This window comes from Aotus nancymaae, unplaced genomic scaffold (assembly GCF_030222135.1).
Source record: "Aotus nancymaae isolate 86718 unplaced genomic scaffold, 86718_ANA_hifiasm-v0.15.2.pri h1tg000011l, whole genome shotgun sequence".
Taxonomy (NCBI): domain Eukaryota; kingdom Metazoa; phylum Chordata; class Mammalia; order Primates; family Aotidae; genus Aotus; species Aotus nancymaae.
In genome coordinates this window covers 56,963,769-56,988,529 of record NW_026988422.1, presented here as the reverse complement: position 1 = coordinate 56,988,529, position 24,761 = coordinate 56,963,769, and the positions used below count along the sequence as shown (strand labels likewise).

General features: G+C 40.0%; 1 protein-coding gene across 8 annotated transcripts in view; it reads left to right on the top strand.

Moving 5' to 3' along the window:
* Positions 1–24,761, top strand: part of NUMB (NUMB endocytic adaptor protein) — a 176,359-nt gene that overhangs the window by 142,460 nt on the left and 9,138 nt on the right. For all 8 annotated transcript variants that reach the window (XM_012438147.3, XM_012438140.3, XM_012438144.3 and 5 more), the window contains 3 exons: positions 11,654–11,728; positions 16,944–17,084; positions 22,096–22,300. In XM_012438147.3, coding sequence (XP_012293570.2) covers positions 11,654–11,728; positions 16,944–17,084; positions 22,096–22,300 — 421 coding nt within the window. The remainder of the gene's footprint in view (positions 1–11,653; positions 11,729–16,943; positions 17,085–22,095; positions 22,301–24,761) is intronic.

The following is a 24,761-nucleotide window of genomic DNA, read 5'->3' as shown; positions in this document are numbered from 1 at the left end:
TCTCAAAGTCCTGACCTCAGGTGATCCACCCGCCTCGGCCTCCCAAAGTGCTGGGATTACAGGCGTGAGCCACTGCGCCCGGCTCAAAATGAAGAATCTTACAGAATAGTATATGTTAGGGAGTTTTTATCCAGTATGGTTCCTCATAAATTTTGATACTTTGTTATTCTTTGAATCATGTGTGGTTTAATAATCCAGGATAAACAGAACAACAGTAATGAAGAAGTGTTTCTATTAAACACTTTTATATAAAAGTAGATAGATAGAAGAACTGTTAGCCCCGATTCTGAATTTATGACTCATAGCCAGGAAAACTTCTTCCTTTTTCCCATAAGTTGCCTCTTGGACCTGACCACCATCACTTCCCTATTGTTGCGTCATTAGCTGATAGGAGCAGTGCCCTCCAGAAACTTTCGCAGTAGGGAACAGATAAACCTGGGTCTCTTATGAGCCTGCAATCCATTGTAAGCTTACAAACATTGTAAAAGGGGGAAAAAAATGAGGACCTGAAATAACTTTTTCCAAACTAATTAAATTGCTCATTGCCGTAGGAAAGCCAATAATGCACTCAGCTTTTTAGGGATTATTACATGCAGCTTCGTTAGCATGGTTGGCTGTACTAGGCAAATACTTTATTACCAAATAATTATGTGGCACTTAACATTTGAAAAAAGGTTTTTATGATTTTAATGTATTTGAGGAATCCTATGAGCTAAGTAATCTGTATTCCCATTTTATGAAGAAACTGACTCAACACAGAGACAGGAAATCTTAGGTCACCCTATTAGATCTCTTTTTAAAGCCATTTACTTGTATTTATGTAGAGCCTTATAGTTTATTATGTGCTTTGACCTACTTTCTAATTTGCCATTCACAACAGTGCAGTGAATTGGACAGGGTAGTTCATGAAACTGCATTTTACAAATGAATAAACAGAAGCTCAGAGAGTTCACCCAGCTAATACTAAATGGCAGTGCCTACACTGAAACCAAGGTTTTCTGAAACATGGTGAAACATTCTTTCACCTAACCCATGTTGATGTTCTGTCATTCAAAAAGCATTAGCCTCTGCTTTCCTCGGGTATGCCTTAATTAATGGAGAAGTGTCTAACGCAGAGGCGCTAGACAGCCCAAGGACCTGAATACTTCCCCAAACATAGAGTGTATGGCCTGCACAGAGCTTTTATATAAAAAGTAGGTTATTTATCTTAAGAATTAGCAGACCTGGCAAAACAGCATGCTTTCTATGTGGCAACAGTGGCTTGAGCTGAGTAGCAGCTGTGCCCTTTGCCTGTTTGCCACAATCCCTGCAACTCCCTATTGTCCCTGGCATTCACCCTGCTTCACTCATTTGTGATCTGCCTTAAACTCTTAACAGGCATTTGAGTTTGTGAACTCCTCTCTAGGTTATATCACTTTGATCCATTTTTCTGTGTAGCACCCACTTCTAACTGTATAAAATCCCCAAAAATAGTCCGGGCATGGTAGGTCATGCCTGTAATCCCAGCACTTTGGGAGGTCAAGGAGAGTGAATCACGAGGTCAGCAGTTCGAGACCAGCCTGGCCAATATGGTGAAACCTTTGTCTACTAAAAATATAGAAAATGAGTTGGGCATGGTGGCAGGCGCCTGTAGTCCCAGCTACTCGGGAGGCTGAGGCAGGAGAATCACTGGAACCCGGAAGGCAGAGGTTGCAGTGAGATGAGATCACGCCACTGCACTCCAGCCTGGGCAACAGAGTGAGACTGTCATCTCAAAAACAAAAATACCAAAAATATTATAATAATTTGTTCTAACAGATCCTGTTAATGTACTGCCAAATACGGTTTTTCAAGTTTTTATGTTTTTACAGTTGCTAAATGGCACCATTAGAAATGGTTAAGGTTTAGAGATTGCATGGTTGAAAAGTAATATGTGGTTATGTTGTTTTAACCTAATTCCTGAGAGTAAAGGATTTCATGGCATTTATGACTCCACTCTTGAATTAGTGTATTGAAATCTACATTCTATTTTGTATTTCCTAAATTTTCTCCTCTATGGCAACTTGTACTTAGTGCTTATCTTCATTCTGGATCCCGTTCTTTTTTTATTGTACTTTAAGTTCTGGGATATATATGCAGAACATGCAGGTTTGTTACATAGGTATACTTGTGCCATGGTGGTTTGCTGCACCCATCAACCTGTCATCTGGGTTTTAAACCCCACATGCATTGGGTATTTGTCCTAATGCTCTCCCTCCTCTTGCCCCCACCCGCTGACAGGCCCTAGTCTGTGATATTCCCCTCCCTGTGTCCATGTGTTCTCATTGTTCAACTCCCACTTATGAGTGAGAACATGCAGTGTTTGGTTTTCTGTTCCTGTGTTAGTTTGCTGAGAATGATGGTTTCCAGCTTCATCCACGTCCCTAACAAGGGACATGAACTCATTCTTTTTTATGGCTGCATAGTATTCCATGGTGTATGTATGCCACATTTTCTTTATCCAGTCTATCATTGATGGGCATTTGGGTTGGTTCCAAGTCTTTGCTGAATAGTGCTGCAATAAACATACATGTGCATGTCTTGTCTTTTTCAGATGGAGTCTCGCTCTGTCACCCAGGCTAGAGTACGGTACTCAGCTCACTGCAACCTCCGCTTCCTGGGTTCAACTGATTCTCCTTTCTCAGCTTCATGAGTAGCTGGGATTACAGGCACATGCCACCATGCTCGGCTAATTTTTTTGTATTTCTAATAGAGACACGGTTTCATCATGTTGGTCAGGCTGGTCTTGAACTCCTGACCTCATGATCCACCCGCCTCAGCCTCCCAAAATGCTCGGATTACAGGCATGAGCCACCATGCCTGGGCCGTGCATGTGTCTTTACAGTAGAATGATTTATAATCCTTTGGGTATTGGATCCTATTCTTTAAAAGGGTATCTGTGCTCATATATTGTTTCCCTCCTATTCAAGGGATGAACTATCTATGCTTCTCGCAGAGGCCAACTGCACCAGATTCTTATTATTCCAACTCTTACTTATTCTGCCAATGTTACCCCCTCTCTCCTCTATAATCAGTTTTCTTTCTCTAGTGGATCTAGTGGATCATCTATTAGCATAAAAATATACCATCTTTTTTTTTTTTTAATGTTTCTTCTTGGTACCCTCAGTTCCTTCTTCTGTTGAACCCATTTAATCATCTGCACAAATTTTACCTCCACCACCCCACCACAGCTGCTCTTATCTTTTTGTATTACTATTTCAGTAGTCCTGTCACCTTACTCAGACTATCAGCAGCAATTGACATAACCCATCTCTCACCCCCCCTTGAAACACTATTCATTTGGAGTTCAGGGATCATACTTTCCCAGTTTTCCCCTTTGTCTGTGGAGTATTCTCAGCCTACACCTCTCCATTAATTATCTTATCCACAGTGTGATGGCTTTAAATATCATTTATGTAATATATGCTGATGGTTTTTAAATTTATATCTCCATACATCTCCCCTATACTCCATAATGGTATTTCCATCTTAGAAGCAATATAGCATAGGAATCAAGGACATAGCCTTCGGAGCCAGATTACTTGCACTTACTAGCTTTGCAGTTAATGCGTACTTCATGTGATTGTTGTGAAGATTAGATGAATAAATATAAGTAAAGAACACCAAATGGCCTGTTTTGGTAGATAGGTTTCACTATTATCATTATTAAACCTTTTCACTTTGATGTCTGCTAGTCATCTCACACTTCAGTATGTGACAAATTCCCCCAAGGAGAGAAGGATCTCTTCTAGTCTTTCCCAGTCTCAGTATACAGCAACTCTGTCCCTGTGCTCTAGCCAAACCCTGGATTTTACCTTGTCTTCTCTTTTTCTTACACCCTGCATCCACTCCATCAACAGTTCCTGTCTGCTTCAGCCTACAGGAACCTAATCATTTCTCACTATCTTCACCACTCCTACCCTGGTCCAAGCCAGCATCTCCTCTCATCTGAACCATTGCAGTAGCATCCTACTAGCATTCTATGACCCCTGCTTTCATTATTGTCCTCCTTCAGTCCCCTCTTGAGAGATCAGCCTGAGTGATCTTTTTAAGACAGAGGCCCGATTATGTTACTTCACTCTCCCAGGTCCTCCAGTAGCTTCTTGACCTACTCAGGGTAAAAGCCAAAGTCTTTTAGGCCTTGTAGGCCATTGTATATGAATCCCCTTTGTCCTGTTTCTTTCCTCTTTTATCTCCTCGTAGCATTCTTCTTGCTCTCTCTGTTCCAGCCACACTAGCCTCCTCGCTATTCCTTAAACACACCAGCTATGCTTCCACCTCAGGGCCTTTGTACTTGCTGTAACCTCTAGTCTGGAACACACATAATCCAGATATATGTGTGGCTTACTTCCAACTCTTTCTCTTCACTCAAAAGCCCCATTCTCAGGCATTTACTGACAACTCTTAAAAATCCAAACACCACTCTTCCCCCAGATGTACACACTCCCTAATCCCTTCCTAGCTTTATTTTTCTTTGATAGGGTTTATCACTGTGTGTCATACCATACATTCTACTTATTTGTTTATCTCTCCCTCACTGAAATGTAAGCTCTGTGAGGACAGTGATCTTCACCTGTTTTGTACACTGCTGAATCTTAAGTACCTAGAATAATTTGTGGTCCATAGTAGTTGCTCCAAAATATTCAAATTCATTAATGAATGAAGGAGTGAATGAGAAATATACTGCTCTTCAAGTTCACCCTGTCATGGGAAGAATCAGGGGAAGAGATGGTTAGCAAATTGTTTAACAATAACAGGTGCTTCTGGAGCAAAGAGGAAGAGTGAATGTGAAAGATTGTAATGAAGGCTTCTAGGAGATGACACCTAAGGCTGAGCCTAAAAATTGTGAGCTCTAGTTAAACTAAGTTAGAAGAGAAAGAGATTTCAGACAGAAGGAACAGCACTATCAGGGACATTAGAATGAGAGAAAATATGTTCCACACTCACTCATTCATTCATTCATTCAACCTAGGGGTATTGAGAAGGAAACAGAAGATGAGTCCCAGATTTTTCATGGATGACCAAGGGGATTGTGTAATCACTCATTTTGAGAAGGGATAAATTTGGTTTTGGACAGGTTGAATTTTAGATGCCTCTAGAATTTTCAACTACTATATCACCTTTCAAATATGAACTTAATATTAGAATAATCCCTAGGTCTCCCCTCCCCCAGTTGAAGTGATTTGGCAAACCAGAAGAGCTAAATTGCCTCCCAAAAATCTCTCCTTTACTGTGTAGTTCATTACATGCTCTGTCCTTATTTTTTCCTAAAAGCCTTTAAGTGCTCCCTCATTTAAGAAAGTACAGGAATAGTGAAACTTAGTGTCCGAGACTAAAAGTTAGTGTACTCTTCATGAGTACAGTACACTCTCAAATCCTGAAGAAACTTGTGTTTCTGTCTTTTCACTGCTTTGTTCTTTGGGGAATATTCACTGGATTTTGGAATTATAAGGCAAAATTTATTTATTACACCATTCTGTTAGAAATTCAAATATCACATTATAGACTTCAAGGCTTTTCTCTTCTGATTAAAAAACAATGAAGCTGGGTTTCCTCTGGAAAAAAGTCTCTTGTTTGTTTATTACAAGTACATTACAAGTTTATACACAGTGTGTTATTGTTCCCTGGTTTATATATCACCATTACTCTGCCTGCTTCTGTGTAGTCTTTCACAGAAAGACTGACCAGTGATTCTTTACACATTGGATACTTTTGAAGATCTCTTTGGTTTGTAACTCAAGGAACTTTGCACAATAGAATTGCAAATCACGGTTGCTCTGAGAGTGACTTGCTCTGCCCTAATTGATCTGTTTGCTGCTGTTACTTCTTAACATTTCAAAACTATGCCAAATTGTGTGTCCATGTGTCTTTATAGCATTTCTTTGCTTCAGCTTACATTAGAACATCTGTTTAACCCTTTTGCTCTTACCTAGCATATGCCCAGCAGTCTTGCCTCCAAATGCCTTTTTTATTTATATTAATTAATGGCATGCTCTTATCTCATTGGTGATCTTGGGAATTATAGAATTTTAGAGTTGGACAGCACCTTAAAATAATAGGTCGGATGTAAATACATTTGTCAGAAAAAAAAAGAAAAAGAATTCAGGGACACAATTCCAACAGGTATAATATTTCAGTATAATGAATTACTTTCCAAGAAGATTCAATTAATTACTTTCTAGAGATTATATCAGATATCGAAAACTATGGCCAACTACTGTATTTGTTTTTGTAAATAACATTTTATTGGAACAAAGTCATGCTCATTTGTGTACATATTATTATGGCTGCTTTTGTGCAATGATAGAATTGAGTAGTTACAATAGAGATCATATGTGCTGCAAAGCCTAAAATATTTTGTTATCTGGCCCTTCACAAAAAAAGTATGCTAATTTCTGATTTAAACAGTTTAAAAATTCATTCCAGCTGGGTGCGGTGGCTTACACCTGTAATCCCAGCACTTTGGGAGACTGAGGCAGGTGGATCACCTGAGGTCAGGAGTTCAAGACTAGCCTGGCCAACATGGTGAAACCTCATTGTATTAAAAATAGAAAAATTAGCCGTAGTGGGGTGTGGTGGCAGGTGGCTGTAATCCCAGCTATTCGGGAGGCTGAGGCAGGAGAATTGTTTGAACCTGGGAGGCAGAGGTTGCAGTGAGCCTGGATTGCACCACTGCACTCAAAGCATGGGCAACAGAGCAAGACTCTGTTTCAAAAAACAAAACAAAACTCATTCCTCCAACTCCAGCTCATCTCTCCCAAGGATAACATCAGTTATACTGATGAAATAAAAGAGCAGGCCGGGCATGGTGGCTCATGCTTGTAATCCATGCACTTTGGAGGCCAAGGTGGGCAGATCACCTGAGGTTGGGAGTTCATGACCCAGCCCAACCAACATGGTGAAACCCCGTCTATTAAAAAAAAATAATAAATTTAAAAAAAGAAATAAAAGAGCAATATAAGAATCTTTCCACCTACCATCTATATTACCAACTTGTCATCATCATCTTTTTTCAGTTTATTTATTTTATTTTTATTTTATTTTTTGAATTATTATTTTTTTGAGACAGTCTCACTCTGTCACCCAGGCTCGAGTGCAGTGGCATGATCTCGGCTCACTGCAACCTCCGCCTCCTGGGTTCAGGTGATTTTTCTGCCTCAGCCTCCCAAGTTGCTGGGACTACAAGCGCGTGCCACCACGCCCAGCGAATTTTTTTGTGTTTTTAGTAGAGACGGGGTTTCACCATCTTGGTCAGACTGGTCTCAAACTCCTGACCTCGTGATCTGTCCACCTCCCAAAGTGCTGGGATTACAGGCGTGAGCCACCACGCCCAGCCTCAATTTATTTTTAAAAAGGGGTTTCAACTGAGCATAGTGGCTCACATCTGTAATCCTACTACTTTGGGAGGCTGAGGTGAAAGGATCACTTGAAGTCAGGATTTCAAGACCAGCCTGGGCAACATATCAAGACCTCGTCTCTATAAAAATTAAAAAGTAGCCAGGTGTGGTGGTATTTGCTTGTGGTCTCGCAGCTACTCAGGAGGCTGTGGTGGGTGGATCACTTGAGCCCAGGAGTTTGAGGCTGCAGTGAACTATGATCACACCACTGTGCTCCAGCCTGGGTGACAGAGTAAGACCTTGTCTCTAACAAAAATAAAAGAAAGAAACAGTGGCTTCTACTTAAAGAAACAGAAAACAAACAAACAAAAACCTCTGGAGACAGGCAGATAGCAATGGGTTATTTCATTTGCCTTTTACTGTGGGTAGCTTTTTTATTTAGGAAAAAGTCATCTTACAGTGTGCTGAGCTTGTTACTATTTCTGTGCCATTCCAGCCATTTTGTGTTCCTTCACCAGTTTTCTTCATGTTAAGATTACCTATGCGTTTCTTTTCTGGTACAAGTGTCCTGATGTAGTTATTTGTAATAGATACATATGATAACATATTCTCACTACAACCTCTACCTCCCGGGTTCAAGCAATTCTCCTGCCTCAGCCTCCCGAGTAGCTGGGATTACAGGTGCTCACCATCACACCTGGCTAATTCTTGTGTTTTTAGTAGAGATAGGGTTTCGCCATGTTGGTCAGGTTGGTCTTGAACTCCTGACCTCAGATTATCCCCCCCGCCTCAGCCTCCCAAAGTGCTGGGATGGCCTGAGTCACTGCCCCCAGCCTGTATGTAAATTCTACATTTCATATTTGGTATAGGTTATCTTTTTTCAGTTCTTTGATTAGTTAACTGTGGCCTGATCCCTTTCACTTTCAAAGGTTCCCAGTTTGTAGAGTAAATTATATGACCATCCTTGTTCTAAACCTTTTATATACGTCGTTTAATCCTCACAGTAATCCTTTGAGGTATATGAGATTATTAACATCATTATACAGGTGAAGAAAGTGAAGCATAGAGAAGTGAAATTAACCTGCCTTTGGTCATACTAGGAGTTAAGTTGCAGAACCAGAATTCAAGTCCAGACAACAGCTTGATTTCTAGTTAGGATACTGGACTGCCCCCACACTGCTGTTCCGAATCCTTACTGTTTTACTCTGCCTGTCATCTTTCCTCTCCCCAGCAAAGTAAAGCAGGTAAAGTAAAACCATAAATTCACAGATGAATTTATGGCTCTCCAGAGTGAATTTCCTCCACTTACTACTCCCTCCTTTACAAATCTGTCTTCATCTCTACTCAACCCCACTTTGTCACTCCATTTCAGAGGAAAGGACATCTCTCTTCCTGTCTAAAACTTGTATTCTAGCCCCATCTCACCCTGCCTTTTGTTGGACTTTGTCCTCTAAATTACTCTTTTTCTTGGGCCTTCACTTTCCATTGTTCCACTGGCTTTTCCCATTCAGCACATGAAGAGGATTTTTTGTTGTTGTTAAAAATGTATATCACTCTTTCAAGAATTCTGTTTTACTATTGGGAGAGGTTTTTAAAAGTTTATTAATAATAATATAATGATGATAAATGGCTGCTAATTATTATCCTATTTAAATTCCAGGTACTGTATGTAATCTCTAATCCTTTTAACAAACTACAAATATTTTACAGATAAAGAGATGGAAGCTCAGTGGGCTACATAACTTTCTTAGCTTATGAATAGTAGCACTGAATTCAGTCTCATATTTGTTTCAGTCCAAAGCCCCTTCTATTTCTAGTATAACATGCTCATTTATCACAATTCATGTAGACTTCCCTTGATGCTCTGCCTGTGTCTTATTGCCCTACAGCTCTCCTTTTTATAGAAAAGCTTTTTAAAGAAATATTTAATACTTGTAGACTCTTCTTGCCTTTCATTTACTTTTCATCTCATTCTAATCTAACTTCCACTTCTGTATCAGGATCCTCCAAAGAGACAAACACTAGGAGGTTTTACATATATATGATTTATATATATATATATATAAAATAAGAATTTACTCATGTGATTGTGGGGGCTGGCTGGCAAGTCTGATATCTGTAAAGCAGGCCAACAGGCTGGAAGCTCAGGCAGGGTTTCTTCAGGAAACCTCAGTTTTTGCTCTTGAGGCCTTCAACTGATTGGATGAAGCCTACCCATATTACCAAGGCTAATTTCCTTTACCTAAATTCAGTTTATTATAAATGTTAATATTCACAGATTAGCTTCTAATTGCCCATAGAATCAAGATCAAATTCCTTATCAGGCATAGAAGGCCTTCTGTGATTAGGCCTTTCCTATTCTATCTCCCATTGTGCCTCCCCCATTGCCAAGTCTACTTGTCAGGACATACTGAAATATTTAGAGCCCTGGACATGCCATGTTGTTTGCTTCCATGTCCTGTACTACTGTTTCTTCTGCCTGGCATGTCCACTACCTCTGTTACTTCCCTGCCTCCCTACCCCTACCTAGAACATCAAGAAAAATTACTTCAGCACCCAGTTCAGTCTTCTCCTTTGTATAACCTTCCCCAATTCCATGAAGAGATTTGATTATACCTCTTTTCTGGTGTCATTATACCTTGTTCTCAGCTCTACTGTATTCTATACCGTATTCACTTACCTACTGTATTCTGTATTTTTTGTTTGATTGTCGCCTTTCAGTAGTCTTCCAGGTATTTCCACTGGCTAACATATTATAGGCACTCATCAAATGTATGATGGTGGTAGAGATGATGAGGCTGAGTGGATCACAGGTTATTTAAGTAAGGGCATGCCTCCATATCAAGTTTTCCTGGGCCTCGACTACATATAGAGGAGAATGGTAGACAGTTCTGATAGTCTTCCTTGTCCCTTCTAGAGGCTACTGCTCCAATCTTAGCACCAGATTCCTTTTGATATATAATTTTTATGATAATCTGATACCTATTCTCAGCCTTCATATTGCTTTTGTTTTATTATGCTGTATCCTTGAGGCAGTTAAAAAGAAAGACACAGTTAAATTACTATTTAATTTCATCACAAGAGGAATTATGCATCAGCTTGTTTCTCATGGGATTCTCATGTGCCAGAAAGTCTTTTCTGAGCCAGTAAAAAAAGAAAATTATTTTTCAGTAGTTTTAAAATCTTCCTGTGTCCCCAAAATGTCTCCATGCATTTAATGTCAAATTAAAAAACAAGCCAAGGCTGGGTGCAGTGGTGCATACTTGTAGTCCCAACTACACATGAGGTTGGGATGGGGGGATCACTTGAGCACAGGAGCTCAAGGCTGTAATGCTCTATGATCGTACCTGTGAGTAGCCACTGCACTCCAGCCTGGGCAACATAGACCTCATCTCTAAAATTATTAGATGCTGGGCACAGTGGCTCACACCTGTAATCCCAGCACTTTGGGAGGCTGAGGCAGTTGGGTCACATGAGGTCAGGAGTTCCAGACCAGCCTGGCCATGTAACATGGTGAAACTCCATCTCTACTAAAAATTAGCTGGGCGTGGTGGTGGGCACCTGTAATCCCAACTACTTGGGAGGCTGAGGCAGGAGAATCCTTGAACCCGGGAGGCAGAGGTTGCAGTGAGCCAAGATTGCACCACTGCACTCCAGTCTGGGGACAGAGTGAGACTCCACCTCAAGAAAAAAACATTGTTAGGAAAAATATCTGTTAACCCTGAGAGGACAAATAATGGCTTTTAAAGATTGGTAATAGAATGATAAAGACCTATTGTGTTTTTAACAAGAAAATTTTAGGTGACCAAGGGTCCTGCTAAACACATTGGGGTCATAGGATAGTAGAATGGTCAGCATCTCAATTTAGACATGTTACTTCCTGCTCAAAATAAACTTGTAGATGCTACTTGTGGTGTAACTCCTTATGTATTTAATATTTATCTGACTCTTGGTTTTCTTGGTTGATTTTTTAAATGGGTAAAGAATATAGTTATGAATTATTTGCCCTTTATGGAATATGATATCTTGGTTTTTATTCCATCCGTTACTTCCCTTTTACTTAATTTTATCTTATGTTTTGCATTGTGTTTCTAAAATAATGGCTTTGGCTCGTTTTTCCTGAATGTTTCTGCAGTTTGGTTTGAGTATCTGGCTTTGGGCACCACTCCTGAACTTGGACTCCATCTGTACTTGTGACTTTTGGAAGGCAGAAGTCAGTGTTTTCTGTGGAAGATGACCTTTTTTTTTAATAGTATATATGTGTATCTCCCCCTCCCCCTTTTGGTTTCTCTTAAAAGACTGGAAAGAAAGCAGTTAAAGCGGTTCTGTGGGTCTCAGCAGATGGACTCAGAGTTGTGGATGAAAAAACTAAGGTAAGATTCTTTTTTTTATTTTTATTTATTTCATTTGTTTATTTTTTTGGAGATGGAGTTTTACTCTTGTCTCACAGGCTGGAGTGCAATGGCATGATCTAGGCTCACTGCAACCTCTACCTCCCGGGTTCATGCAATTCTCCTGCCTCAGCCTTTGGAGTAGCTGGGATTACCAGTGTATGCCACCTTGCCTGGCTAATTTTTGCATTATTAGTAGAGACAGGGTTTCACTATGTTGGCCAGGCTGGCCTCAAACTCCTGACCTCAGGTGATCCGCTCACCTCAACCTCCCAAAATGCTGGGATTACAGGATTGAGCCACGGCATCTGGCCTAATGGTAAGATTCTTATAAGCTTAAATAGGACTGCTCATAATTTTTTTTTGTTTTTTGTTTTTTGAGACGGAGTCTTACTCTGTCACCCAGGCAGTAGTACAATGGTGCAATCTCAATTCACTGCAACCTCTGCGTCCCAGGTTGAAGTGATTCTCCTGCCTCAACCTCTCAAGTAGCTGGGATTACAGGCACCCGCCACCACGCCCAACTAATTTTTGTATTTTTAGTAGAGATGGGATTTTACCAGGTTGGCCAAGCTGGTCTTGAACTCCTGACCTCAGGTGATCCACCTGCCTTGGCCTCCCAAAGTGCTGAGATTACAGGCATAAGCCACCGCGCCCAGCGACTGCTCTTAATGTTTTTAAAAATCTCCAATGATCCAATATAATACCCTTAAGAGGTTGATGTCACTTTTTATTCTTCCACTTAGTCCAAAGTACAGTCTTCTGAGAGACTGTTTAATGTTCAGGAAACCACTTTAGTTACTCATTTACTTTATGAAAAATAGTATTCTCTCAACATTTTGTTCTACATGACATAGCATGTCTAAGGTACTAAGCATTAGCATTTAATGTTAAGATCTGGGTTTTATTTTTGTTTTTTGTTTTGTTTTTTGTTTTTGAGATGGAGTTATGCTTTTGTTGCCCAGGCTGGAGTGCAGTGGCAAGTAGCTGGGATTACAAGCATGTGCAACCATGCCCCAATAATTTTTGTATTTTTAGTACAGACAAGTTTACACCATGTTGGTCGGGCTGGTCTTGAACTTTTGACCTCAAATGATCCACTCACCTTGGCCTCCCAGAGTGCTGTGATTATAGGCACAAGCCACTGCTCCTGGCCTACTTTTGTTCTTAGATTTTTTTTTAAAAGTTTCAACTCTACACATTTGATATAAAAGATGATAGACTATGCTTTTACTATATTTTAAAATTTTTAAAAAGATGGACTCCACATTTAAAATTTCTTCTTCTGAAGAAGAAAACACTATTTTTAAAAAATGATATTTGAACTAAGTAACCTGGCTTTTGACTCAAAACTCAATTTAAGTGACATCTTAAGGACTAGTAAATAGCTCTTTGGTTAACATTTACTTAGAATCCAAATAATATCTCAAATCATAGGTAGCATTTTGCATTTGAGAGACAGTGATCCTAAACAAGAATGGAGACACAGCTGTACCCCTAGAAAGCATAAGGTGTTATAAGTACATTTAATTATTAATTAAAATTTCCTAGAACTAAAGTCAGGAAAAAAATGTAACAAGAAGATAATTTTTCTTAAATGCAGATGCCACTGAAAGGGGAGAAAGTCTGGCAGGTAAAAAGCAGTTTTGATAGGCAACTTGCCTGATAAATTTCAAGTGATTTAATAGAGCTGCATTTTAGTCATTTGACCTTACAGTGCATTCTTTTAAGTTCAAGTGAAGCAGTATTCTAAAATTTTAGTACATTACTGTTGGAAACAGTGATCATTTTAATTAGCTTATTTTTAGGAACTTGTGTAGTTTTCATTAGTGTTTGGATGAAATTTATTATACTTGAAAGCTATGCATTTAATTGTTTTATAAAATAGTTGGAAAGTGATATTGCCCCCTTGTGGCTGCTTACACCACTGGTATTCATTAGTTCAGTTTTTTTCCCACACTGTATAGTAGTAATTAGTAGTAATTGGTGGCTTGTCACCATTGGGCTTATCTTCCCACCTTGTATTTCAGTATAAGCAGGAACTAATACAGTGTTGGGATCAGTGTTTGTGATAACACCATGCCATGATATGCACAAATTTTTGTAGAACAGAAGCTGAAATCTGAAGCCCGTAACCTTTGAGCAAGAAGCTCTGTCAGATTGCCTTGCTCTCCCATCTCCCACCTCATGTCTATCTTGATTCTGGTAGCATTGCTACCTTTTTTTTTTTTATTTTTTAGACAGTGTCGTGTCTTACACTGCCACCCAGGCTGGAGTACAGTGGCACAATCATAGATCACCGCAGCCTCAGTCTCCTAGGCTCAAGGGATCCTGAGACTCAGCCTCCCAAGTAGCTGGGACTGTAGGCACATACCACCATGGCCCAGCTAATTTTTTTTTTTTTTTTTTAGAGCTAGGGTCTCACTATGTTGCCCAGGCTGGTCTTGAACCCCTGGGCTCAAGCACTCCTCCCACCTCAACCTCCCAAAGTGCTGGGATTACAGGTGTGAGCCACTGCACTCAGCCTAGTGTTCCTAATTGAGTATAGTAACGCTTAGATAGTTCTGTAGAAAAAGGGATAAATGCATTGCAATGGACATGTAATTGAATTGGTAGATGGAAATATGAATGGAAATGAAATTTATGTTACAAAGAAAAAAGTTTCAAAATGAATCTTCAGTGTGTTTCACTTATAGCAATAACTAAATAGAGCTTCTGTTGGACCGACCCTCTAGCAAACAACTATAAATTCTAAACAAAATAACCCAATTATTCGAAGGTACTAGAAACTAACCCAAAGCAGGTAGATTCTAGAGAGAAGCTGACACTTAGAAGAAGGAAATTGTATTGATTGATTTCCCATTTCACAACTTCTAGACTAGGAAAGGCCCCAGTCTATACCATATAGGGTAGCTCAAACTTCAATGGGAAACATTTAGTCTTTCTGGTCTTAAAAACCAGAAGACAGAATTTTTTTTTTTTTTTTATAGACAGAGTCTGGCTCTGTCACCCAGGCTAGAGTGCAATGGCGTGATCTCAGTTCACTGCATCCTCTGCCTCCCGGGTTCAAGTGATTCTTCTGTCTCAGCCTCCCGAGTAGCTGGCATTACAGGCACCCGCCACCACACATGGTGAATTTTTGTATTATTAGTAGAGAGAGAGTTTCACCGTGTTGGTCAGGCTGGTCTCGAACTCTTGACTCAAGTGATCTACCTGCCTTGTCCTCCCAAAGTGCAAAAGACAGAATTTGAGGCAACAATAGCTACTAGAAGGTAAAAAGAAAGGCCAGGCGTGGTGGCTCATGCTTGTAATTCCAGCACTTTGGGAGGCTGAGGTGGGTGGATCACTTGAGGCCAAGAGTTCAAGACCAGCCTGGCCAACATGGTGAAACCCCATCCCTACTAAAAATACAAAAAATTAGTTGGGCGTGGTAGTGTGTGCCTGTGGTCTCAGCTACTCAGGAGGCTGAGGCACAAGAAATGCTTAAATCTGAGAGGCAGAGGTTGCAGTAAGCTGAGATTGAGCCATTGCACTCCAGCAGCCTGGGTGACAGAGCAAGACTCTGTCTCAAAAAAAGAAAATAAAAAGAGAATCCTGGAAATAAGTGAGCCAAATAGGAGTAGTCCCAAATTCTGTTCATAAATTCTGTCCAAATCTCTGACACTTTAGCCATGCAGATGCAAGGCAGACTCCAAATAGCCCAGGTAAGGATATAAAAACTGATATTTGATTAGGTATGGTGACATGCACCTGTAGTCATAGCTACTTGGGAGGCTGAGGTGGGAAGATCGCTTGAGCCCAGGAGTTGAGGTTACAGTGAACAGTGATTGCACCACTGCACTCCAGCCTGGATGACGGAGTAAGAAAGTCTCAAAAAAAGAACAAAAACACCCTGATGTTTGAGAGGCTGTCCAAAAGATAAGAGTTTTCTATTTGAGTATAATGCTACCTGATAAAACCAAAAACATAACACTTCCAAGGAATGTAATGGGATCCAGGCTCTCCACATACAACATTCACAATGTCTATAATGCAAACTACTCAGCATACAACAAAACAGACAAGTCTGACTTATTCTCATCAAAATAACAATCAAGACCCAACTTCAACATGACTTAGATGTTGGAATGAGCAGACAAGGATTTTAAATACCCACCTTCATTATTTGACCAAGAAATAAACATCTCTTGTATTTGAGTTATTATATTGTTTTGTGTTTATAGCATCACCACAACTAGTACAGAAAATGATACATTGAAGTAGGGTGCTACCTTAACAGAAATGAAAATAGTGTATAGCAGTCATTATAACCATACTCAGTGACAAAAAGGAAATATGTTCATATTGAATGAAGACATAGAAATCTTGGCAGAGAATAGAAACTATGGAAAACAAATGGCCAGGCTCAGTGGCTCATAGCTGTAATCCCAGCACTTTGGGAGGCTGAGGTGGGCAGATCACGAAGTCAGGAGATTGAGACCATCCTGGCTAACACAGTGAAACCCCATCTCTACTAAAAAAAACCAAAAATTAGCCAGGTATGGTGGCCCGCATCTGTAGTCCCAGCTACTCAGGAGGCTAAGGCAGGAGAATTGCTTGAACCCAGGGGCGGAGGTTGCAGTGAGCCAAGATCATGCCAGTGCTCTCCAGCCTGGGCAACAGAGAAAGATCTATCTCAAAAAAAAAAAGATAGAAAAGAAAAAGAAACAAATGGAAATTCCACATCTCAAAAATATAGTAGTATCTGAAGTAAATTCACTGGATGGGGTACATATAATGAAAAAAAGCAAGGCGCAGAACTGTGTGTATATGTGTGTATAGTGTTAATTGTGAAACGAAGGTAGCATAAATGTGACTATTATATGTATTTGCTTATATTTGGAAATAAACCAAAAGGATTAAAGATACTGATTTATATATATTGTCAAACGTGGAATCTACCATGAAAGAGATGTAAAACTAGAATCAACAAGCATATGCTTTTGAACATGTAGATGAGGGAGATATCTGGGCAAAGTGCCTCTTAGGATGTCTGCTAAGTCCAATTCTTAGTATTTAAACTGCTGGACACAGATCTAGCTATTCTGTAGCCTAGTTGTATCAAATGTATGGATTCTGCATCATGAAATGAACATCCTGTGTGCTGAGAAGCTTGAATAACCTTGTAAGTCTTCTCTTTGTGTGTTCTATTTTCTAGGACCTCATAGTTGACCAGACGATAGAGAAAGTTTCTTTCTGTGCCCCAGATAGGAACTTTGATAGAGCCTTTTCTTACATATGTCGTGATGGCACCACTCGTCGCTGGATCTGTCACTGCTTCATGGCTGTCAAGGACACAGTGAGTCCAACAAATACATATTTCATCATGAGTATTCTCAGTTAGCTGGACTCTCTCTGGGTTTGCTCAGCCAGGAAGTTTCCACTACATTTTTAACAAGTACATGCTGCTACAGCTGTTCTTGGAAGAACCTAAACTAGCCTACATTTGGCTCCTCTTATTCAAATAGTTCACACTCTTGGTGTAACCCTGTGAGTTGCAACTCACAGAACAAAATGATTGGCCAAGATCCAAGATCATTAAAAGAAGGTAAAAATGGTCTGGTGATAGTGGTTGCTAAACTTCATTTGAAACTTTTAATTATTGGAAGTATTTTCAAGGTTCTTAAATGTATTTGTTTGCTGACACATATGGATATAGTATTAAAGATATATTTGTGGGCTGGGCACGGTGGCTCAAGCCTGTAATCCAAGCACTTTGGGAGGCCCAGGCGGGTGGATCATGAGGTCAGGAGTTTGAGGCCAACCAGCCTGGCCAATATGGTGAAACTCTGTCTCTACTAAAAATACAAACAATGATCTGCACCTATGGTCCCAGCTACTCGGAAGGCTGAGGCAGAAGAATTGCTTGAACGCGGGAGGCGGAGGTTGCAGTTAGCCAAGATTGCATTGCACTTCAGCCTGGGTGACAGAGTAAGACTCTGTCTTAAAAAAAAAAAAAAACTATTTGCAAAGAGACTACTACAAATGAAGGAACTTGGCTGGGCCTGGTGGATCACTCCAATAATCCCAGCACTTTGGCCAATGTGGGAGTATCACTTAAGACCACAAGTTGGAAACCAACCTGGGTTACATGGCAAAACCTCATCTTTACAAAGTTTAAGAAAAAAATTAGCTAGACATGGTGGCACATGCATGTAGTCCTAGCTGCTTGGGAGGCTGAGGCGAGTGGATCACTTGAGTCTAGGTGTTGGAGGCTACAGCGAGTTATTGTGCCATTACACTCTGGGACCTGGGTGACAGAGTGAGACCCTGTCTCCAAAAAAAAAAAAGAAAAAAGAAAGAAAAATAACTGAGTTGGAGTATACTTTGAACTATTATAAAAACAGAAATACTGGTCAGGCACCGTGGCTCATGCCTGTAATCCCAGTACTTTGGGAGACCGAGGCAGGCGGATCACAAGGTCAGGAGTTCAAGACCAGCCTAGCCAATATGTTGAAATCTCATCTCTACTAAAATACAAAAAAATTAGCTGGGTGTAGTGGCATGTGCCTGTATTCCCAGCTACTTGGAAGGCTGAGGCAGGAGAATCATTTGAACCTGGGAGGCGGAGGTTGCAGTGAGCTGAGATCATGCCACTGACTCCAGCCTGGGCAACAGAGCAATACTGTATCTCAAAAAAAAACCAGAAATACTGGCCAGGCATGGTGGCTCACGCCTGTAATCCCAGCACTTTGAGAGGCCAAGACGGGTAGATCACTTGAGGCTGGGAGTTCAAGACCAGCCTAACCAACATGGTGGTAAAACCCTGTCTTTACTAAAAATACAGAAATTACCTGGGTGTGATGGCAGGTGCCTGTAATCCCAGCTACTCAGGAGGCTGAGGCACGAGAATTGCCTGAACCCAGGAGGCAGAGGTTACAGTGAGCCAAGATCACATCACTGCATAGCCTGGGTAATGAAGCAAGACTCCATCTCAAAAAAAAAAAAAAAAAAAAAAACCTAAACAGAAATAAGTTATGGTAGAATAAACAATGCTAGAAATTGTTGTATGTTAGAAGTTTTGTTTTAAAATAGAGAATACTTTCATTCTTTATGTAAATTATCCCAGATTCTAATATGAAAGACGATTTTACTCTAAATCGAGCATTTCAAATCTGAAAATCTGAAATTGTCCAAAATTCTAAACTTTTTGAGCACCGACATGACACTCAACAGAAATACTCATTGGAGCATTTTGGATTTTGGATTTTCGGATTTGGTGTGTCAACTTTATAATACAGGTATTCCCAAATCTGAAAAAATCTAAAATCAGAAACACTTCTGGTCCCAAGCATTTCAGAAAAAAGATACACAAACTGTATGTACAGCAAGTATTCAGACAGAATAGGCAATATAGCCATTTATGAAGGCTACAGGTCAATCTACAAGTTTAATCTGGAAGATAAGTAGTGGCCATGCTCTAAAAATTGACCAAAATTGTTTAAAGCTGAAACATTGGTGTAAACAAATGCTAAGAGCTCAGGCTCTGAGTCAGATATGGGTTTTATTCCTGATTCTGGTTCTTACTAGCTGTGGGATTTGGGGCAAGTTACTAAACATTCTCTGTCTTGGTATACGGTTCTATAAATTGAGAAAACTGTTGTGAATACTAAATTGGATAATGATTATAAGCACAGTTAACATAGGGTCTGGCCCACATTAACTGCTCCAAAAATTTTAGCTAATATTGCTTAAGCTGTTCTTCCTTGGTTTGACACAGATGCTTTGAAAATCTGTTGAAGTAATTAAACTATGCTTTTTTCCTGTTTCTCAGACCCTAAGCAAACCCATAAATGATATATTTTGCTATCACTTTCCAGATACTAATTTAAAAACCATTTTATTTTCAAATCATGGCCCAGCAGGCTGTTTGAATCTCCTAGTTCTACTGTATCAAAATCACCTGGTAGATTTGTTTTAAAACATAGATTGCTGGGCCCTTCATCCAGAGTTTTTCATTCAGTGAGTTTGGGGTTGGAGCTTAAGAATTTGCAGTTACAAGTTCCCAGATGACGCTGTTGGTTGGGGATGAGGTCACTCTTCAACAACTTCTGCCCTAGGCCTAGGAGAAAGAATAATCTTCCTTGACCTGTAGCTCTGTCCTTATAGTAGAGCTGTGTTCAGATGCAAACACATTCTAAGAATCTTTCAGTACTCCCGTTTCATGTTTAACATCTGGTCTAATAATCGTCCTACTAGGAAGTTAGATGGAAACTCATGTGGATTCATAGAGTAAATCTGTCAGTCTTTAAGTAGTCAGAAGTTTTTTTAGAAGTTTAAAAGTCTTAATAAAGTACTTAAATGTAGTAAAATCTTAGGGGTAATAAGCATTTTAAATATTACTTCTCCTTATTACTAATACTGTCAGGCAAAATCCAGTGAAACGACTTGTTCAGAACCATGTGTAGAAGCAGCTGCCTACGTGGTGTGATTTTGAGAACACCACAAAAGAGTTCCTGTTCCCAAATATCTCTTTTCACTGTGAATAATGCCAACAATTATTATGCCATTTCTAGCTTTTTAATTCCACAATTAGCAGAATGGTTTAAAATACAGATAACCCTGCTAAAAATAATCCATTGAATTTATTAAATTGACTCTGTAATCCAATGTATCTATAAAGCAGTGTTTTGTTTATGTACGTCCCCCATTCCTCCCACACACAAATTAGTTTTATCTGCTTAATTCTTTTATAAGTAGAGGGTGTGGATGAAAACATGCTTTCACTTTTGCCTGTGTGTGGCTGGAAGGTAGAGTTGGGAATTAGAGAGAGCTAGAGGAAGATAGGAAAAGTATGGGGGAAAACCTAAAACCACTGAGGGCCATAAATGAGGAGGGTTGCTTAGAGGAGGGATTCAGAAAGGGGAGACAGAAAGCAAAGCTTTTGTCTCATTGTTAGTTGTGGTGTTTTGTTTTGTTTTGTTTTGTTGTTGTTTTTTGGATGGCACAATTACAGCTCACTGCAGCCTTGACCTTCCGGGCTTAAGCGATCCTCCCACCTCCCAAGTAGGACCACAGGCACACACCACCACCACACCCAACATATTTTATTTTATTTATTTTGTTTTATTTTACTTTAGAGACAGAGTTTTGCTCTTGTTGCCCAGGCTGGAGTGCAATGGCCTAATCTCAGCTCACTGCAAACTCTACCTCCAGGGTTCAAGCAATTCTCCTGTCTCAGTCTCCCCGAGTAACTGGGATTACAGGTGCCCACCACCACGCACAGCTAATTTTTTTATTTTTAGTAGAGACAGAGTTTCACTCTTTTGGCCAGGCTGATCTCAAACTCCTGACCTCACGATCTGCCCACTTGGCCTCCCAAAGTGCTAGGATTACAGGAATGAGCCACTGTGCCTGGCTTAATTTTCTTTTATATTTTTGTAGAGACAGGGTCTCACTGTGTTATCCAGGCTGGTCTCAAACTCCTAGGCTCAAGCGATCCTCCCACGTTGGCCTCCCAGAGTGCTGAGATTACAGGTGTGAGTCACCATGCCCTGCCTCATTCCTTTTTAATTACTGGAATTGTGTTTGTTTATCAGAAGTTTTAAGTTTTTACCTTTTTTTTCCTAGACATATTAACAGTGTATTTAAGCTCCTGAAATTTGCCTTGCCTTTCCAGTAGTTTCTTAGAAATGGCTGGTAAATATTCCCACTACTTCCCCAAAGGGCAACTAGAAGTTTGCATGTCTAGGCTTGAAACCTTGCATTGAGTCTTCTAAGCTGTTGGCCAGGGCTGACATGGCAGAGCCTGAATAAGGAGTTCTCCATGGCTGCTTGCAAAAGCACAGGTTGCTGGTTATCCCTTTACCCAAGGCTTGAACAGTGAACTGAACTATCATAAGCGCTACCTAAGAAAATGTATTCATTTAATTTGGCATACTAATATATTTTAAAATTTTTAAGCTGGAAATTGCAACATCTTGCCTTCATAACAGACTTATTGGGGCTGAGTGTGGTGGCTCATGCCTGTAATTCTAGCGCTTTGGGAGGCTAAAACGGGCAGACCACTTGAGGCCAGGAGTTGGAGACCAGCCTGGCCAACATGGCAAAACCCCATGTCTACTAGAATATAAAAATTAGCCAGGTGTGGCAGTGCATGACTGTAGTCCCAGCTACTCAGGATGCTGAGGCACGAGAATCATTTGAGCCCAGAGGCGGAGGTTGCAGTGAGCAGAGATAGTACCACTGCACTCCAGCCTAGGTAGCAGAGCAAGACTCAGTTTCAAAAAAAAAAAAAAAGGGACTTATTTGTATGTAATTGTTAATACTGTAATTCGGAAAAAGCTTTTAAAACCTTCTGCTCTCTACAGGGTGAAAGGTTGAGCCATGCAGTAGGCTGTGCTTTTGCAGCCTGTTTAGAGCGCAAGCAGAAGCGGGAGAAGGAATGTGGAGTGACTGCTACTTTTGATGCTAGTCGGACCACTTTTACAAGAGAAGGATCGTTCCGTGTCACAACAGCCACTGAACAAGCAGAAAGAGAGGAGATCATGAAACAAATGCAAGATGCCAAGAAAGGTACAATCTGTTCTACAGTGTCTATTTATGGAATGCAGTTTTTCCCAACAAGGTATTATTTTGAAGCTATCAGGGATAAGTTTTCTCATAATCAAAGAGAACCCTTAGCTATATAAGACCTTAATAACAAAGCTGAAAATCTTAAAAACTGCTTCCTTTAGAGTGGCTGGTTTAATGGCTTCAACAATGTTTACTCCATTATAGTAAGCTATCTGAGGAATCAGAATGCAGTTGAAGAAGTTGCAGAGACATCTCTTACACCCTTCCTGCCATCCTGAAATACATTTTTAATTCTGATGCATATGATCTCTATGAGAAGCAAATGAATCAAGTACCTGCATCTTAGGAAGGAAGGAAGCACAGGTCCCAGGGCTTCAGGCCGCAAAGGATCCACAGACTATGATGCTAGCAGAACAATTTAACAGTAGTACTGTTTGTATTAGATTATTGCTGTTTTTTAGTGCTTTCTAGTCTCAAAAGTCTATAGATTTCGACAGATAAGCCTATAACTCTTTTTCCCATAGCCCTGTTAATTTAGTGTGTGATTTTATAGATGGTGAGTTTTATTTAGGTACACATGGCATCACAGCAGAAATGCCTGTACATTCAAGTTAGTCAGCAGTCTATAAATGTGGGTTGGGTATATTTTAGAACTAAATGATAGGGCTTGAAAATATTTTTGCATTCTTGTATACAACTAGGGTTAAAACCAACAAGAAAAGCACAAACAATTCAGGTTAACTAATAGACATTAATATAATTTTGAGGCCAGGGATCACACCTGTAATCCCAACACTTTAGGAGGCTGAGGGAGGATCACTTGAGGCTGGGAGTTTGTGACCAGACTGGGCAACATAGACCCTGCCCCTAAAAAAAAAAAAAAAAAAAAAAAAAAAAAAAAAAAAAATTTGCCTGTAAGTAGAGGCTCTCAAGAAAAAATATTTAAAAAAAAAAAATTTTAATTACCCATATTTGGTGGTTCACTCCTATACTCCTAGCTGCTTGGGAAGCTGAGGCTAGCAGGTTGCTGGAGCCCAGGAGTACAAGGTTACAGTGAGCTGTAATCATGCCACTGCACTCCTCCAGCCTGGGTAACAGCAAAACCATGTCTCTGGAAAAAAATTATATATACATTTTAAAATACTACAAATATATTAAATATATATTTATTATATAAGATGCTATATATATATATATGTGTATATATATATATATTTGATCATTTTTTAACTCTATCTTTTTAGTTCTATACCACCCATTTTCTTTGGTATTTTGGTTTGGTTTGTTTTTTTTTTTGAGACAGATTCTAGTTCTGTTGCCAAGCTGGAGTGCAGTGACACAATCTTGGCTCACAAACTTGGCTCACTGCACCCTCCACTTCCCAGGTTCAAGCGATTCTCCTGCCTCAACCTCTTGAGTAGCTGGGATTACGGGTGCATGCCACCACACCTGGCTAATGTTTGTATTTTTAGTAGAGACAGGCTTTTGCCACATTGGCCAGGCTGGTCTCAAACTTCTGACCTCAGGTGATCTGCCTGCCTTGACCTCCCAAAATGCTGGGATTACAGGTGTGAGCCACTGCACCCGGCCTTAAACCAGCCCTTTTGGATAGCATCATTGATCTAATACTGACCCAAATAGCTCTAATTCTTAACACCCCCCCAATAAAAAAAGCATACGTATTTTTATTTGAAATGAAATTATTATGATTTTTTTTCCATTTCTTGTAAATATTTGCACCAGGAAGCCAAAGGGGGTGGGGGAATCATGCAGTCTGTACCAGAAAATTTAACCTATATAGCTGTTATTTAATATGCTTTAGTGATCTTCAGACTCTTCACTAATTAAGCATGTTCTTTAATACCACTAAATAATATTCATTGTTATGCATAGCAACTGCAAAGAGATTGAGTCCCAAGATCTACAAAGGACTGTGAGAGTGAGTCAGTGGTAGATATTTGTCACAATCAGAATGGGGCTCAAGTGGTACCTACAGTCTTATATTTAATCAAATTTAATCCAATTCAAAATTTTACTATGCATGCTTTTATTCAAGTGAACCACAAATGTTTGATTTAAAGACTGCTTTAAGCCAGGCATGGTTGCTTACGCCTGTAATCCCAGCACTTTGGGAGGCCAAGGCAGGCAGATCATCTGAGATCAGGATTTCATGACCAGCCTAGCCAACATGGTGAAACCTTGTGTCCGTTAAAAATACAAAATTAGCTGGCCCTGGTGGCACATGCCTATAATCTCAGCTACTTGGGAGTCTGAGGCAGGAGAATCACTTGAACCTGGGAGGCAGAGGTAGGTTGCAATGAGCCAAGATTGAGCCATTGCACTCCAGCCTGGGCAAAAAGAGTGAAACTCTATCTCAAAAAATAAATAAATAAGACTGCTTTATATGACATTCTTGGACACCTAATCAAAGATATATGGTTAAACTTACGCTTCTTTAGAC